This window comes from Cladophialophora psammophila (genome assembly GCF_000585535.1).
Source record: "Cladophialophora psammophila CBS 110553 chromosome Unknown aczJe-supercont1.16, whole genome shotgun sequence".
NCBI lineage: Eukaryota > Fungi > Ascomycota > Eurotiomycetes > Chaetothyriales > Herpotrichiellaceae > Cladophialophora > Cladophialophora psammophila.
In genome coordinates, this window is record NW_006912937.1 from 75,826 (window position 1) to 93,381 (window position 17,556).

General features: G+C 52.9%; 5 protein-coding genes across 5 annotated transcripts; 1 reads left to right on the forward strand and 4 right to left on the reverse strand.

Annotated features, from left to right (window-relative positions):
- Window positions 1–4,656: 4,656 nt before the first annotated feature.
- On the reverse strand, window positions 4,657–5,967 carry A1O5_09305 (uncharacterized protein; the record flags this gene model as incomplete). Its single annotated transcript, XM_007749884.1, has 1 exon — window positions 4,657–5,967. The coding sequence occupies one exon, from the start codon at window positions 5,965–5,967 to the stop codon at window positions 4,657–4,659; it is 1,311 nt and encodes a 436-aa protein (XP_007748074.1).
- Window positions 5,968–7,221: 1,254 nt separating this feature from the next.
- A1O5_09306 (uncharacterized protein) lies at window positions 7,222–8,721 on the forward strand (the record flags this gene model as incomplete). The annotated part of the gene is made up of 1 exon (XM_007749885.1): window positions 7,222–8,721. One exon carries the CDS (start codon window positions 7,222–7,224, stop codon window positions 8,719–8,721), a length of 1,500 nt encoding a protein of 499 aa, XP_007748075.1.
- A 476-nt stretch (window positions 8,722–9,197) lies between these two features.
- Window positions 9,198–11,057, reverse strand: A1O5_09307 (uncharacterized protein; the record flags this gene model as incomplete). The annotated part of the gene is made up of 1 exon (XM_007749886.1): window positions 9,198–11,057. The coding sequence occupies one exon, from the start codon at window positions 11,055–11,057 to the stop codon at window positions 9,198–9,200; it is 1,860 nt and encodes a 619-aa protein (XP_007748076.1).
- Window positions 11,058–12,080: 1,023 nt separating this feature from the next.
- On the reverse strand, window positions 12,081–13,040 carry A1O5_09308 (uncharacterized protein; the record flags this gene model as incomplete). Its single annotated transcript, XM_007749887.1, has 2 exons — window positions 12,081–12,805; window positions 12,851–13,040. The coding sequence occupies 2 exons, from the start codon at window positions 13,038–13,040 to the stop codon at window positions 12,081–12,083; spliced, it is 915 nt and encodes a 304-aa protein (XP_007748077.1).
- A 1,202-nt stretch (window positions 13,041–14,242) lies between these two features.
- Window positions 14,243–16,020, reverse strand: A1O5_09309 (phosphoglucomutase; the record flags this gene model as incomplete). Its single annotated transcript, XM_007749888.1, has 3 exons — window positions 14,243–15,552; window positions 15,606–15,916; window positions 15,974–16,020. The coding sequence occupies 3 exons, from the start codon at window positions 16,018–16,020 to the stop codon at window positions 14,243–14,245; spliced, it is 1,668 nt and encodes a 555-aa protein (XP_007748078.1).
- Window positions 16,021–17,556: the final 1,536 nt, after the last annotated feature.

Here is a 17,556-nt window from a genome sequence, read left to right on the forward strand (position 1 = left end):
TATTGGGAGAGCCCAAAAGTACGGAGTACTTTTTCTAGGAAAGGGGAGTAGTCGAACAAGACCAAAAAGAACAGTTCAAAACATGGGTCCAGAAGAGTTCCAGAGACTTGTTTTGAGGAAATGAACAGAAATGGGGCCAGTCCCTGGATGTGGAATGTAGGTCCAACGGATTATGGTTTATTGTAGGTCGGCTTGGATGTCGAGGAGTAAAAGGAAAGACCAGAAGGTATGAGGGTACAAAGTGGTACAGTAGAGAGCAGATGTTGAGATATAGAAGAGAGGGTTGGAGGTTGAAGGCGGGATGTCGGGTGGTTTTGTGGTGGTGCTGGTGTTGATGCGAGTAGGTGTATCGAGGTATAGAGGCAATATTATGTCCTTTTAGGAATGACGGACGTTGTACTCGAACAGAGCCATTGCAAGCATGGCGAACATGGCAAGCGTCGACGCACGGACCGTCGATACTCATGCCACCCATGCCGGTGGGGCAAAAACGCCGTCAGAACCTGGTCATAAGATGCTGCGAATAGAACGCCAGGAAGGGAGAAGACCCACATCGATGCGTCAAAGTTCGCAAACCCTGGGCCGTAGTCTGACGCTGGGAACGCTGGATGACGAGCTTTCCGTGAGCAGTTTTGGTTTAGGCGGGCCAGAGGGAGCAAGACGAGGCGGGCACCGTCTGGCAGGAGACACGGGCTGGGTGGGTTGCATGCCCCGTTGAGTCGGTGGAAAAGTGGGCGATGAGCGGATCACCAAGTGGCTGGGCGCATTTCTTGTCACCACCGACCACAGATCAGCGTTCCTTGCGAGACCGAGCGCCAGCGCTAGCATATCGACCAGTAGCTGGCCTCCCTGACGAGAACAGCCCAGTATCCCAATCACCAACTCTGCGTTTTTTGGGGGGAGGGGGGGTGCTTGCAGGGTTCCCACCACCGACAGTGAGAAGGCGAAAATCAACCTGGTCAGTGCCGGAAGCACAGTTGTTTTGGGCTGCTGGCGGGCAAGCACTTGGGTAGCCATTCCCAAATTCGCCGCCCGCCCTATTCCGGGTGTTGACATGTCTGTAATTGGCACCAATGGCTTCCTTGGGAGAAATTTCACCTGTGACGCCACGGTAAAATGCAGACTCCCCATGCCGTCTTGCTTGTGTCTGCTTCATCTGGGCAAGTCTGGTCAAACCGTCTCTCTCAAGAGTTGGTGCTTGACACCATCGGAGGGTCCATGGGGGATGGCGATTGGGCAGTTCTGGCGCCAGCACAGACGGCATCGGACATGAGACGAGCAACCATGAAAAAATTTGATCGTCCATCGGCAGGTCGGGGAGTGGCCTGGTCGGTGAGATGCTTGGATCGTGTTGCTTTTTGCGCCTCGCGCCTGGAAGAGGTGGAAGTGCTAGTCCTGGCCTGGGCAGACTGCCATCGCCATTCGTTCGTGTTTCAGGCAAGGAGGGGCCCTGGATGCCAGATGGCGAGTTCAGTAGCCAGATTCTGAAAATGGCAGGGCACAGGACTGCGGCCTGGTCGGTCTGCAAAGTACGCAGGCCACCATGCTGGACACTGGCCCTGCCTCCCAGCACTAACCGCACTCTGACTGTTCGAACTTGCTCGTCTGCAATCCCTTGCTCCCAATCACTCTAAACGCCCAATCAACAGCGGCATGCCAGAGCCCACCCCAGCGCGAAAGGGGTGTGCTGGAATAGCGGCAGAAGCATCATGCAATGCCCATCCCTCATTCCTGCCCAATTGCCCTGGGGCAGTCTGAGATTTGCAACTCATCTGGCGACGGACGCAACCTTTGGGTCTGTCGCCTACTCCGGACACAAGGCTCTCTCATGATGAGGATTACTATCTCTGGCGACGGCCGCATTCTGGTCAGCGCTACGTAGCCTGCCTTCAGCAGAACAACTTCCGAGCCCACAATTTCTGATTCGATGCTGAGGTCTTTTGCGAAGACTCCTCCACAGATAGGAGACCCTTGCCCTGGCTAGACAGGCACAATGGCGGGAGTCTGTTCTCAGCCACCAACTCGGCGAGAGAAGTAAAGTGTAGCGGGGTGAGACTGGACTGTGCTGTACTGGGTACCTAGAGATCGAGAGCACGGGAACGACCTGGTTCAACAGCTACTTACTACTCGAGTAGAGCCAACTCTTGCAGTCTGCGGGCTGAAAATAATAGCCTCTAGCAGAGTCCAGGCTTCCAGTAGCGGCCCCTTCGCACCTGAACCAAATTTGCCTCTGCACCTTGGGTCACGCTGCAGTGCCAGCCTCGGCGGAATTGTCGGCAGCCGACTTTTCTGTGGCTTGCAACTTATTGTTATCTGACACCTTGTGATTCGCCACAAAGTGCTAGTAGTAGGCAGGCCCAATTGTACCTGTACCATTCTGAAATGGCAGAGGGGATAGTGATCCGCAACACAATCTAGAGATGGGTGATTGTCAATTGGGGGGGGGGGCAGATCCGCTTTCAACGGGTCCATGTGACCATCTATCTCCTCTCTCGAAGAATGAAGATGGAAGATCAGGAGTAGGACCAATAGCCAATAGCGCAGATAGAGAACAAAGCGGCGTACCCACTCTAAGCCTTACCGAAATTGTTCGGGCGACTTGCGTAGGGTGTGGAACGCTTGCTCCCAGAGGGTCGTTTCGCGTGTCTCAGGATCGCCATTGATAACCGTCTAAGTATCCAAGCTCTGGTTCGCATGGAATTGGGCTGTCAAACTTCGACCAGCCCGCAGCCGAAGGGTCCTAGCTTCTGAACCTGAGGCATTGAACGACCAGGATGGGGCTGGGAGCGATCGCTGACTGGTAGTGATACGAGTTGTGCATGGAGTGTGTCAAACAATTCTTAGTCCCTGGTGACACAAGATTACGTATGAGAATACATGGTACGTCTGCAAGCGCCATCTTGTGAGGCGACATTGCCCCCCTTGCCTTCGGTGAGGGTGAGTTTGGTGCTGACTGGTTTGACAGATCGAGCCACGTTGCCTGACGAGTCACCGTTGAGGGTGGCAAGAGACGAGTGACGCTAGCATCCAATAGTGACAGCTTGAGTGTCATATACGAGGGAATGCGTTGTAGTGCGTGCTTCCTTCGAGAGAGACGGATATGATCACGAGGTTCCTAGACCCAGTTTGGCCATGGCGATGGCCGAGTCTGTTAGCGACTCGGGTGGTGAAATCTCTGGTTGACAAAGTTGCGTGATGGATGGAAAGCCGAACAACGCTCAGTGAGGCGGCGCCGTGTGGCGAAAAAGAGTAATGCATCCGTATGCGGTATGCTCCCCCGTAGCTCTTCCTTTCTGCTTCTATGTGTCTCCCTAGTCAGTCGTCACGTTACACATGCGCACGTGCCAAGCCCGACGCCGGCGACTTCCGAGTCTTCTGACTCTTCATCGCATTGTCTTGCCTCATCAACATTTCCATGTCGACCAACAGGTGCCATCTCAGGCTGATCGTGATCCTTCCCCATGATCGGGATGACCTCGTTGCCGTTGAACTGTTCGCGAGGTGGTCCTCCGAATCGAGACATTGCCATTGTGTGATGCAGCATGATCGTCGTTGACGCCTCCCGCTGTATCTGCCGATGAGCCGTCGATGCGTCCAGAAAACCGCTCAACATGTCTCAAGAGATTGCCAGCATATTCGTCGATCAGTATCACCCTTGACCGAGTCGAAGTCTATCCAGGTCTAATGGCAGCTACTGTACTTGCATGGAGTTTTCCTGCACATCCATATTTTGCCACTCACTTTGGACAGCACGAGAATGAGAAGTCGAGACCCTTCAGCCACCTGCCTTTTGGCGAAAACCCTCGCATTGGCCTCTCAACAAATTTCGACTTTGCCGTTCCCCGCTCAAAGCATCAGAAAGTGTTTGGATATGGAAGCGACTTGATGTTTACCCTGAGATTTTTGTCTGGTGACGCCTCAGGTTATGGGCCCCTGAACGATCCAAAGATCCTTTCCGCGTAAGTGGCAAGCATCTGGCTTCATACTTGTTAGACCTTCCAGCAATCTTCAAACTATCGGGATTCGGATGCGCCCGTAGAGACGACGGTCCCGGCCACGCCCCAAAGAATTCTCTGCTATGCATGTTCGGAAGTTGTTGCCACCCAATCGGGGGAGTAAACAGAAGGGTGGGCCATCCAGAACCTCTGTTCCAAAGACCCAGGGCAGAAAGTGCCGGTGCTGTTGTTTGGTGGGCGGTATCAGCTCCTACCAGGTACTCGTAGAGATCCACAAAATCAGTCGCTTGAAACCAACGTGGTGACTGCTTGTGTCATGGTCTTGCGGGAATAGCAAGGAAGATCACCCCTAACCATTTTCATGTTTCGCAGGCAGTCGACGACTTCGACGAGGAGCAGATTCCGCTCGAAGCTCATTCACAGGAGGTATACGTGAGGCCTCGACAACTCAAATCGTACCAGCCCCGATCTCGATAATTCCGTCGTCCATTGAAACGTCTCATGACGCCCACCACTTGCCTACCGTATCCTGATCTTCGTTTCAACTCCTCAAAATTTGTTATTGTTCTATCTCGGACGGGCTAGTAATGCGCATGGAGGTGGTGGAATACTTCGCACCCAAAAACTGTTGCGAGGATAATATGGTTTCAGTGTAGATTTAGATTCTACATAGTATTTGCGCATGATAAGACACCTGCATTCAGGGCGGAAGCGCAAATGGTCCGTGCGAGCTGATGCTAACCGTCACGTTCTGAACCGTGCATCCTCGGTGCATCACGAGCGATCGATTCAACGCTGCAATCAACCAGTCGAATGCCCTTGCATCTCCATTTGTTTCCTCGTCCAAGTGATTACCAGCCGTGTTCCTCTGGTACAAGATGTTCGCACCGGCCTCGCAGTATCTTGCCACGAGCGAGTCAGTATCACCCACGTGACTGTATTCGTCGTGCGTCGCCTTGTAGATAAACATTGGCATCTGTGGGATCCCGTGGTAGCCCATCAGCCCGTCGATGTTGAAGATCCTCTGAATGATGGGCTGCTGAAACAAAGAAGTGCCGTCGATGAAGTAATTATTGAGGACGCTCTGATTCATAAACGCCACCGCAGCCTCCAGATAGGACATGTTTTGAACTGCCAAAAACCCCGTCGCGTTGTACGGCCCAGAAGTTTTCAGGTTACTGACCATGTACTGGTATGCGGTGGGATATTGTTTGATGACACCCACGAGAAACGATGGGAGCAATCCTGCTGCAGGCGTCCCGTCAATGGTGTGTAGTATGCTTGTTCCATTCGGGACCAGACCACCCAGAGCGACGCCGCTAAAGTTGAGTTCCGGTGCATATTGTACCTGTAATTCTGCTGCCCATTGGCTCGCGATTGATCCTCCTGAATAACCCCACATAGCACATCGTGTATTTGGGGACAGACCAAATCCTGCAGACAACACAGCTCGAACCGAGTCAAGCGTGGCATGGCCCTCTGAGACTCCAGATCCAAATGATGCCGAGGGGCCTTCAAAGTCAGGTACGTTGACGAACCAGCCATGGCTGAGGGCGGAGTTGATGTCCGAAAGAATTAGACCTGAAGCTAGCTCGGAACCAAGCACATAGCTAGGGCTGTGGTCGACGTCCGCGGTGTTGTAGGGAATCTGGTACGACAGGAGCGTATCGCCGCCAGGGCCATTTGGGAACGTCAAAGGCACAAACAAAGTTGTCACCGCCCATGCTGGCTGATATCGTGCGTTGGTGGTGCGGTAGAGGATATTGTAGACTGATGAGCTGGCATTGTAGATCGACGTCAGATTGGTAGTTGCTTCCCGAACACGCAAGATTGTCCCCGGTGCAGTGAACTCATAACCAGGGGGAGCACTGTAGAACGGATCTTTAGTAGGAGGTAATGAAATCGATGCGGCGAGGTCACTGTGAGCGGTAACCGTAGATGATGTAGCTGGAAGGGCTGTTGAAAATCTGAACAGCAAACCATGGGCCAACAGACCAAGCACGCAACGCATGGTTGAATCTTCACCAAGCTGATTTTTGACAGTTGCGTCGCTCTCCGTATCAAGCCATGTCTTGGTCGTTATATAGACGTCGGTTTCTCAACCGGTAACGGGACCCTTGTATTCCCATCGCACAACAGAACCGGAGCGGCAATTTTGATCTGGTCAAAAGCATCATGCAACCTCCATCTCGCAACAGCTAGCGGACACGGCGATATTGACATGCCGAAGGTCTCCAGCGGCCTAGGTGATCCGGTTGTTCCAATTTGCAACGCTGTAAATTCCAGTTGACCGTTTGAATTAAGGGCAGCTATATTTGGTTAGCGATCGTGGCAGATCTTACCCTCGACTCGTGTGGCAGTCCGACCTAACCAATTTTCGTATTTACTACAGGACTCAGCACTAAATCTTCAGTCATCAAGATGGACATGTCGTGTACTTAGCACGAGAACGATCCTCAACACTCTCCGGAGATATTTGGCGGATCTACACCTGTGAAGCGCTGTGAAGCGCTGTGAAGCTGTTGAACAAGCAGAGGAAGTTTGCCATCAACGCAAAGTGCTGGATCATGTCGACAGCATGGTAACGCAGTCGAGGTGAAAGCAGTATCATTCCAAAGCGGGCATTGATGTTCCCGACCATTTGCTAAAGCCCGAAATCTCCTTATGAGAGTTATCAAGTAGAGCAGGCATCAAGTAAGCATCTCAAGGCATCTCAAGGCATCTCAAGGCATCTCGAGGCATCTCAAGGGAAACCTCGAAGTCGAAGCGACCAAGCGGCCTCGGAAATGCCGGAGCGGAAAAACAACACAGCGATTGACTGGAGTACAGTACTTCATCTCTTATTCGGCTCCGAAGCTATTCCCAATTTGGCGCCGATAGGAGCTTTATCTCGTCCGTTTGGAAAACGTCCAGCACGTCGCTCCTACTAAGCTTCGTTACCTTGAACCTTGTCCAATCCCCGAACTCAACGCCTAGCGACTAGCAAAAAGGAAACTGATCCCTATAGCATCCCATGAACTTCTGCCATCGTATTCTCTACGGTTGCACGTCTGCCATTATTGTCTTGGCGACATTTCAGTACGTCCGGTTCGTCGCCGTGGTGCTTGCGTGGCGTCGGTGAGATCAAGATACCGCTTCGAAGGAGGAGGGTGAAGGGTATCTATTCGAAAGAAAACACACGTGTGACGGATCGGCACCCCACACATATACATATATTTATTACTTCCTTTGAATGTCGGCCGTTCCTTGTCCAAGTTCCTGAATCATGACCCGTCGCAACGCGATACCTCCTGGTTCTTCGACCACTCAGACTATCAGCAATGCCAATTTCTCCACAAACAGCAACCATGCAATCGATTGTGCTCCGCGGGTGACAGACGGAGAATGGCCAGAACCCTCGTCTCATTCTCCCTCCAGTCCCGCTTCCATACCGCCGTCTCCTCCAGGTAGTCTGCTCGACCTGATGGCCGGAACAACGCACTTAATCAACGCCTCCCTCCTCCTACCAGGCCGCGGCAAGCCTCAGCACAACATGTCTATCATTCTCCAAGGCGGGACCATAACTTCGATCCAGCCCACAGCGTCCGTGCCACCACCGTTCAAAAACCTCCCGACCACGACTGTCCCCGTCTTGATGCCCGGGCTGTGGGACTGTCACATCCACCTCCTGGGCAGCAAGACATTCAACTTCGCCGAGATCGCCACTCAGTCGACGGCGCTAGCGGGTGCCAGGATCGCACGGAACGTGCATGACATCCTGATGAGCGGATTCACCTCGGTCCGCGAACTGGCAGGCTACGGGCTCGAAGTCTCCAAGGCGATCGAAGAAGGTACGCTCGTCGGGCCAAACATATACTCTTCGGGCGCGGCGATATCCCAAACCGCAGGCCATGGGGATGTCTTCGACCTGCCCTCGGGGTTCGTCGACTCCCTCTTCGGGGTGAGGGACACCCAATCAAACGCGATGTCCCCGGGTATGGGACCGATGATTATCGCCGACGGGGTCGACGAGTGTCGGCGCGCTGTTCGGCTCCTGATCCGACGAGGCGCCAAATGCATCAAGGTATTCGCGAGCGGTGGCGTGCTGAGCATCGCAGACGACCCTCTGCGGCAACAATTCTCGCTCGACGAGTTGAAAGTCATTGTGGAAGAGGCCCAGCGCGCCGGGAGGGTCGTCGGCGCGCACTGCCACGGCAAAGATGGGATCATGGCCGCACTGCACGCGGGCGTGCACACCATCGAACACGGCACGTACATGGACAAGGAATGCGTCGAGCTCATGAAGAAGCAAGGGACCGTGTACGTGCCGACGCGGACGATCGTGAAAGTCGGCGTCGACCACCCGGAACTCATGTCGCCGGAGTCGTACCGGAAGATGCTGGAGACGGCACGACACCACCGCGACGCGTACCGCCTAGCCGTGAAATCGGGCGTCAAGATCGCCCTGGGCACCGACTTGGGCATCAGCACCCCGGCGACGCATCCGCTCGCGCACGGCCGGAGCGGCGGCGAACTCGCCTACGCCGTGCGCGACGGCGGCATGGCGCCCCTGCAGGCCATCGAAGCAGCCACGGCCATGGGGCCCGAAGTGCTCGGCGGCCTCGGCATGGCGCCCAAGAGCGGCAGGATTGAAGCCGGGTACGACGCCGATCTGGTCGCATTAATCGCCGACCCCTTGGAGAACATGGACTTGTTCAAGGACCCGGACAATATCACGCACGTGTGGAAAGGTGGCCGCCTGTTCAAGAGTCCCCTTCCTCTCTGAACAAGAAGTAAAAAGGTTGTATCAGTTCGTCTTTCGTGGAATCTTCGAAGGGGCCAAAAATAAAAGTTCGATAGTTCGTCTATAAAAGTGGGCGTTCAGATATATTATTTTCTTTCCTTCCTTCCTTCTTTTCGTCTCTCAGTCTGTCTCTCCGCATGGCTGTCCGTGCCAAGTGAAGACCGAACTAGATAGAACTAGCGTTGTATTTTGGGATTCGACCTTGGTCTGAGCAAAATGCCAAGATGCCATGCCCATCATGCATTTATTCGAGGCCTTATTCGTCTCTGGAGGATTCTTCTTTCCGCCACTCAAATACAAATACATGGGGCTGCTGAAGAGCATGCTTTCAAGGAAGCCCAAAAGCCGTTAACATGACTGATATGATGATACAAAATGCTCAGCACCTTGTCTCTGCTGCCCGGTTCTCAGTTGGGCCGAGGAGCTAGCTAGAGCTACAAACATACATCGGGTCGTTCTCAGGCAAGCTTGCACAACTGCCAACCCGCCAAAGACCAACAATGCTGAAGACTTGCCGTCGCCGTACTCGAGCACACCGCCGCAGCCACCACCGATGTAGGCACCGCCGTAAACTGAGTTAGCGGAGGTGGAACAGTCGCGCTTGGCCCTGTACCTAAGCTTAGTGCTGCGCTGGACGTCGAGGAACTCGTGTCGCCACCGACGCCAACTTGAACAGGGGCGGTCGGTGTGGTCACATTTTTTCCTCCGTTTCCAGAGAAACTTTGGCTCTCAGATGCTGATCCGGTTCCGGTACTAGCAGTCACTGACGTCGTCGGCGTAGTCGCTGTGGTTGCCGTGCCGGTGAAGGTGTGAGGACTGGGTGGTATGGTCTTCCCGCCAAAACCGTGGCTGTGGACATGGCGAGTGGGAACAGCCGTCATGGTGAAAGCAGAGGTTGGTGCGAGATCAGTTGCCGTAGGACCTATACTGCCGTTGCCCGCTGCTTTGCTGATCGTTGTGCCATTCCCGGTGCTACTAGTTGCAGTGATGCTGCAGGCCGTCGCAACACCATTTGCGTCGAGCGTGCAAGTGATGGGAATGTTTTTGTTAGGGCAGTTAAGGTTGGTGAGAGACTGAAGGAATCGGTTGGCCAGGAAGGTGAAAAGATTTGTGCCAACTGCTGGATCCGGAGTTTGGGCGTTTGTGAGCGCAGTCTGGAATCCAGCTAGGAAAGGAGGCTGGATGGCAACTAAATTGTTGCAATAGTCTGTTGGTGAGCCTTTATCCGTTTTGGCGCCATTCCCCAAAAGTGGCATGTTAACGCCTAGCCGATAAGCGTTGGTCTTCGCAGTGCTCATCTGGCCGTTCGAAGTGAGGAGGCAGTCGGGGTCATTGAGAGGAGCAAGAGCAATTGGTTCCTGTTGCTGAAGTAGAGCTTGTAGTTCTTGAGAAGCCATGGAGGAGACCGTTGTACCAGGGTCGTCGAGGCTGGGAATCTTGAAAGGAGTGCAGCCGATCACAGGATCCACAAAGTCAGCAATCAGAGCTTCGTCCGAAGCATTATCAATTTCTGTGGCTGTGGGGAATTTGGCTACATTTGCAGCGGTGAACTGGACGGTACTGCCATCAGCCAGGAGAAGGTACTTGGTGGGCAAATTGTCGGACTGATCCTGGTCAATGATTTCAAATGAACGACTGGACAGACACTGGTTGCCGTTGTTGTCAGTACCTAAAGGAGGAACTACCAGCTTTCCGGCCGCCACAGCAGCATTGGCAGCATCCCAGAAAGCCACCGTGTTGCACCAGCTGACTTGGCCGAAGACGTCTCCTTTGGCGCCAGGAAGCCCATTAACACATTTCAGGTTCTGCAGGACGGGAGATGCATTGCTGTCTTGTCCATTTGCGTCGACGAGTGTCAGTGTGTTTCCGTTGAAACCGAAAAACAGGATCACCTGCGATCCGGCGGCGATGTTGGGAACAACTGGTGCCGCTTGAGGCGTTTTGCCTTGATCAATGATCAACGGATGGTAGACTGAAAGTTGTCCCGAGGGGTCTATAACAGCGGCTTCAGCGAATGCTTGTTGGGCACCAACAGCCTGAGAACATGGGGCCAGTAGCTGCCATGGTGTCGAAAGCCCCGCAGCTGTAAGCGCATTTGCTGGAAGTTGCAGTTGACAATCTACCACATTGGGATCCAAGGCTATGGTATTTGCCGGCGCCTTTGTGCTGGTAACCGCATGTGGCGAGGTCGTGGTCGATGCTGCAACGGCAGGAGTGGTCGTGTTACTGAAGAAGACAGCAGTACCTCGAGGAGCTGCATGAGTGACTGTAGCAAGGAATGAAAAGGCCACTAGGGCGACTGAAGAGAAGCTAGCCATGCTTTGAAGTTGGTTCAAAGAATGTGCTGTGCGGCGTAGCGGCCGGCTGGGAAACGAAAACGAATGACAGGCCCAGCCTGGGGTAAAAGAAAGTACTCGGTACAGGGAGAAAACAGAAGGAAAAGAACGGATGCACAAGGAAGGGCTTTGCTGGAGAAAGGAGAAATAAGAAGTACTTCACAAAGCATTATAAAGAGCATCAGGCCACGAAGAGAAGTTTCTTGACCGATGGATGGAACCACCTCGCTGAGGTTCACGATGCTGCGAAACGGCGAATCCCTTCTCCATAAGACAGGAGAGTATGGGGACGACTGCATTGGAGATGAGAGGATCAGTCGAAGTCGAGCAGGGCCCACTGGCTGCATGGATGCCATTGGTACACATCTTGAGAAGGTTACTGTTTAGGCTAGGATTGCAAGAGCAGATGCTGATTTTTGGATCATGGTGCCAGCCTTACCGCCTCGCGAGTTGGAGAAGATGCCACCAATGCCACTGGGTAAGTAGCTCGGTGATGTGGCGTGTTCGCCAGGGAGCAGGCAAGGGGCGTGGAAATTAAAGTACTCAAGCGATTGTGGAAGTGCTTAGCGAAAGCTTGACCTGTTCTTCATCGAGGTTGATGGGAAGAGGAAAGTTCGGGATGGTGAGACGCCAAATGAAACAAGACAATCGCGAACGTCTCCATCTTCAACCACGTGTGAGTGGCCACTGGGTCTCGCCACTGGCGCGCTTAAGGGGCCAAATTCATCATTGTCGTCCCTTTGGCATCATCCTCTCCACACCGCGTCGTCGTTATTGCCGAGCACCCTTCCACTGCGGCAAATACACCCATGAGGGACAAGAAAAGGGGATGTTGAAGTTTCGACCGCGTCCTGTCCTTGTTTATCGGCCTTGCAAATCCTTGCCGCAGTCTTTGCTCAATCTCAGAGTGACTTGTTGGGGGCATGTACTCCGTGCTCGGTATACCTCGAGGCATTGTCAAGTAGACGGTCCTGCCTCCCTGGTTCTATTGTCGTGGTCCGACGTTCATCCCTGTAGTTGGTCGCTGCAGTCATCGTCTCCTTTTTGCCCCTTCCAGAAGAACCATCCGACGAGGATACCGAATTTCAAACCTGCAGCAAGCCACAGTGCTCCCCCCATTCCGGCCGAGGACTTGTACATTTCCCCGCCGATGATGCCTCCGAGGAAAAGCGCCACAATGCAGGCAGCCCGTCTCTGTTGTTTCCTCTCGCTCACGACAAAGAACTCCCAGAGACTGGCGCTCTTCCTCCACGAATCTCGCATGTTGTACAGGTCGGCACAGACGTCGTGGTACAAGGCACTCAGGACAATTGTCGGCAGTTCGACGACGGAAAGCAGTCTCGAGAGCGTGACTTGCCCTGCGGCCTGAAAGGAGATTAGGGCTATCGGGCACAGGTCGAGGAAATTGATCATGGACGCAGGTATCTCGTCGTTGCCCGAAGAAAAAGTGCCGGCGACGAATGGTTGGTTTGACACCTCGTTCGTGGACACCAAGCTCGCGGCAATGACAATGAAGACTGTCTGAACAAAGAAGGATACGATGAGGTTGAGTCGTCGGCGAGACGAGAGTGGTGGCTGGCAAACTCGCCCGGTGGGATAGCGATGCAGAGTACTGAAGAACAACGCACCCAGACAGAAGGCACCGATGGATGTCAGCGACTTGTAATATTGCTGCTTGTGACTCGCTTTCGGCTGACCACCCAGACCAAGGGCGGCAAAGACGGTGTTGCCTAGGTAAAGAGAGACGTCAAAAAGGGTGCTGACCGAGATCATACTTGAGGTGAGGAGGTTCAGAGGCGTACCAGTCTGCATATTGACAAAACAGTTCCACGTGTTGAACGCCACGCTGTCGATGAGGCCTGAAATGAGGAAGCAGGTTACGAGAACCACGCTCATATAGGAGGAATCGAGTTCCTGCAAGAAGTATCTTTGAGAGGCATTTGCCGTTCTTGTCAAGCTTTCCATTCGACCCATTATGCGGTCCGCACTTTTGTCAGTCCACACCGGAGTCTCTCTGAGGATTGAGGCGTCGGTGGCAATGGATCGAGTTTCATCTTTTTAAATGAAGGAGGGACCTGTCACCTTTACGTGTGCCAGCGATGAGCATGTATTCATCACCGAGCAAAAGGCGCCAAGGAAGACCGTTTGTTCAACATCAGATGGACTCCCTGTATCACAATAGCTCGGCAAGAAGTTTCAATCTCTTTTATTCGGGAAGATGGATGGTATGTTGTGCAGCGTGGGAGAGCCGTTGTGCTGACAGCCGCAGATAAAGGCATTTTCTGTGGCTTCTACGGTTAATCTGAGAGTGTGGTCAAGATGGTGACGGTGAGCCAGTCCTTGTGTTGACAAAGCTACATGCTGGTCGCCACGCCACGAGCCCTTTGAAGGAGAGTGAGACAGTCTTCCTCGTCCCTCATGGAACACAGAAAGCTGACCACATAGCATAGCCTCGATAGCCCTGACACTACCCAGATCATCACCCGCTACCTAGTAGCCCAGCTCTCTTACGACTCGATTCGACCGCTCTGTGCTGCCTTCCCTACTGTCAAATCCATGTGATTCTAGTCGGACAATATTTGGTGAAATGAGATGGACCCACAATGTCGTACCACCGTCTGCGAGATGAGATAGCGTGGCGCTGTCTTGGTGCTGCGTTTTTGAACGAACTCCCAGCCTCCACATATGATCACAATGAGCAAGGTTCAGAGAAAAGAGCAGAGCAGCGCTGGAGAAACCAGGGTATCGTGTGAATGAATGAGGCTTGCCAATGGCGAAACATCCAGGCGAAGCGTCCAGTCCCCTCCCTCTTCCTGACACTAGCTAGTAGACCCGCCCTCCTCTTGCATGATAAAGTTCATCCAATGCTTGGGGGAGCATGTCGACAGCAGGCAGAGCAGGCTCTCCGATATCATAAGGGGCAACCGCCCATTGCATCTCAAGAAAGACGAATTACATTACGAAGGCTGGGTGTCGAGCGAAGTATAAGAACATGTCAGACTCTCAGTCTCTGGAGAGCTGTAGTCAATGTGTATTGATCCATTCATATTTCAATGTCAAGAGCTATCATCATTATTGCGACGGCAACTGTGATGGAAGAATAGTCAAGTCCTCTATCGCACACAAAATTTTCTGTGAAATCATTGATCCGTGTCGATGCTGATAATCTAAGTCTTGACATCTGGCTCGGTTCTGCCAATGAATTTCTGGAGCTGCAAGAGTTCCATGGCAAGGCCGACCGATCCCTTGAGATAGGCCTGCGTGTCTTCGCCAAGCTTGCTCTTGTCCTCCTCGAGTTTCTCGACATAGAGACGGATGGTGGCACCGCTGCTGCCCGTACCCGATAATCGAACAACAACTCTTGTGCCGTCGTCGAATTTAAAATAGATCCCTTGATTCTTTGACACCGAGCCGTCGAGATCGGTGTATGAGAAATCGTCCGCTTCTACAATCTTGCGGCCTTGAAGCTCTGAACCGACAGTGTCGGACTTTGCAATCTTTTCTTTGAGATACTTGACCATGTTATTCGCCCCTTCGCTGCTCACATTCTCGTAGTCGTATCGTGTGAAATATACGCGGCCATACTCGTGCCAGAATTCCTTTTGAATCTCAGCAATAGACGGGAACTTGCCGGTTTCATTCCCCACACCCGCAATGATGTTGAGCCAAGCGGTGATGGCCCATAAGCCGTCCTTTTCTCGGATGTGATTCGAGCCAGTGCCAAACGACTCCTCACCGCAGATCGACATCTTGTTAGTATCGAAGAGCGCGCAGAAGAACTTCCATCCAGTGGGCACGACATAGAGGCTCAAGTTCTGCTTCTTGGCCACAAGATCGAGTGCTGCCGAGGTGGGGAAAGACCTTGCTAGGCCGTAGACACCCTGCTTCTTGAAGTAAGGAATGTACTTCTGAGCGTAGTGGGCAATGATAGCCAGGGAATCTCCAGGCGAGACAAAGGCATTCTTGCCATAAATCATGTTCCTGTCACCGTCGCCATCCGAAGCGGCACCAAAGTGGATACCCTCCTTGTCAACCCTTTCGACCAAAGAATGGGCGTACGTCAGGTTCGGGTCTGGGTGACCGCCGTTGAAGTCGGGGCTCGGCTGGCAGTTCTGAGTGCTCTCAGGCCCCAAGCCGAGCTCTTCTTGAAATATGGCGACGCCATAGGGACCAGTGACGCCGGAGAGACCATCGAAGAGAACTTTGAAGTCGGGCTGAGACTTGAAGAAGGACCGGATGAGGTCGAAGTCGAAGATGTCCTTCAACATAGCCATATAGTCCGCTACCGAGTCGATGATCTCGACTTCCAGATCCCCATATTTCTTGGTGCCGATTGTAGTCAGGTCCACTTCGGGAATGTCTGCAATTTTGTATGAGGTAAGGGACTTTGACTTTTCAAAGATTTTGTTTGTGACGGATTCCGGGGCAGGGGCACCATTGGAGAGGTTGTACTTCATGCCGAAGTCTGCTTTGGGGCCTGAGTCATGGTTAGATGTAGTCCCGGAAATGCTCGACGATCTCTTGACGTACCACCAGGGTTGTGACTGGCAGTGAGAAGAATACCACCCGTGGCCTTTCTGATGCGAATGACGTGACTGGCAGCTGGAGTGCTCAGGATGCCATTCTGGCCGATGAGAAGCTTCTTTACACCGTATGCAGCACCAATCTTCGCAATCAGCTGGACCACTTCAGGATTCCAGTATCGTCCATCACCACCAATGACGAGGAACGCATCAGCTGCACCTTCGGGAATGGACAGGAGGATCGAGGTGATGAAGGACTCGCTGTAGTGAGGCTGTTGGAAGACGGCGACCTTCTTGCGAAGTCCTGATGTACCAGGCCTGGGGGGAAAGCAGTTAGAAAACAGTGGTCACTGGTGGTTCTCATCTCAAGCTTACTTCTGGTCCGCGAAGGGTTTGAATTGGACTTCTTGCACGTTTACCATTATGGTGATCTGCTGGACGGGTCGCTAGATTGAACGGACAAGATCTGGCCAAATGAGTCTGTGAATGGCTCGACAAGAAGCGACAGGCAATGTGATTGTGAAGGAAGTTTCAAAACTGCAACAAGTTGGCTGGAGGGAAAATTTTGGGTGCACTGAAGATCCCCCCTCGACTGCCAACGTGGAAAATGAAGCAACGGAGAAAAGCATCGCGGGGCAATAGCAAGCGACCTTCACCAACAAACCCTTCTGACCCTTGCAGGGCGATACGTCATGGCCCAACTCGCCCAACTCGCCCAACTCGCCCATCCATGCTCTCATTTCTCCGATCAGTCAGTCACGACGTCTGATTGGCGGACTCAACCCACCCAAGCTCGACATCGCTCACACCACTCTCAACTCTGGTCTTGGACGCTTCGTATCATACCTAATATCCTGCACCGTGAACAGTCAATGTCGGCTTGCTAAGCTAATGCTCGTGAAGTGAGTGGTTCAGAGCTGTTAAGACCAGATGGTGGAGCTGCAGCATGCCATGACATTTGATACGTTTCATCCACCAAGGCCGATAAAGCAGAAAGGGCATGACGATGGCCTTTTTTGGGCCTTTTAGAATCAATGTCTTGGATCTGTTATTTCTAAGTGCGAATATTCCGGTTGCGTATTCTCAAGAGAGACCTGCCCAAAAGACGCGGTTCCTGTTTCCCTACATCACAGGCCTTGATGCATATTGGCATTTGGACTTCAAGACACCTTTGGGAACTGGTTTCTGCGGTTGGTACCGAGTCTTTTTTTTTTATAGCGAAAAGTGCTCCGTGCACGGTAACAAACCAAATGTAGCACCGGCAACTTCTATGTCATACTGATGTAAGATCGCCGTGTGTGAGCGGCTTTGGCATCCCAGGGAGACATCGTCTCTCAAAGTCAGGGTAAGTTTACCGAGTGACAGCAGGGCCAGCCTGTGCTTCGTACTGAGGTTGAACTGTGTCGGATTACTGGCCGGCACCTGTGTCCTCTGCCGACGCAAATAGTGACTACCGGTAGGAGCTTGAAGAGTGGTGGCGATAGGATGCAGCCTCGTCTCTCCGCAGATTCACCAGGCTGAGGCTATCCGGATTGGGATTGGCGCGTCCTTGGCGGTCCTGCCTCGTCAAAGAAGTCACAGCGGCGGCAGGAGCCTCTACAAACTCGGCCCAAGAGTAAATTAAGTTGGTGACCTCTCTTCATCCACACTGTCAGTCCAGACATTTTCATTACTTGCATTCAAACGCCCCCTTCCTCTGAATTCGAAACAGCCTTGCCACTCATTTGAGCATCGTTCCCCCCACCATCGCGTGCGCCATTCCCCCGATAGCTCACCGTTCCTCGCCGAGTCTGCGGAGCAGGCAAGCCCTCCTATTCACCAGCGTGCTGTATGCACAATAGACCTCAAGTGGCGAAAGCGCCGACATACTGGTGACTGTAGCGTCTGTCTTTCAGAAGAGTTGGATTCAACTTTAGCGAAGCACAGTTATATCTCACGCATCATATCGGAGATTTATT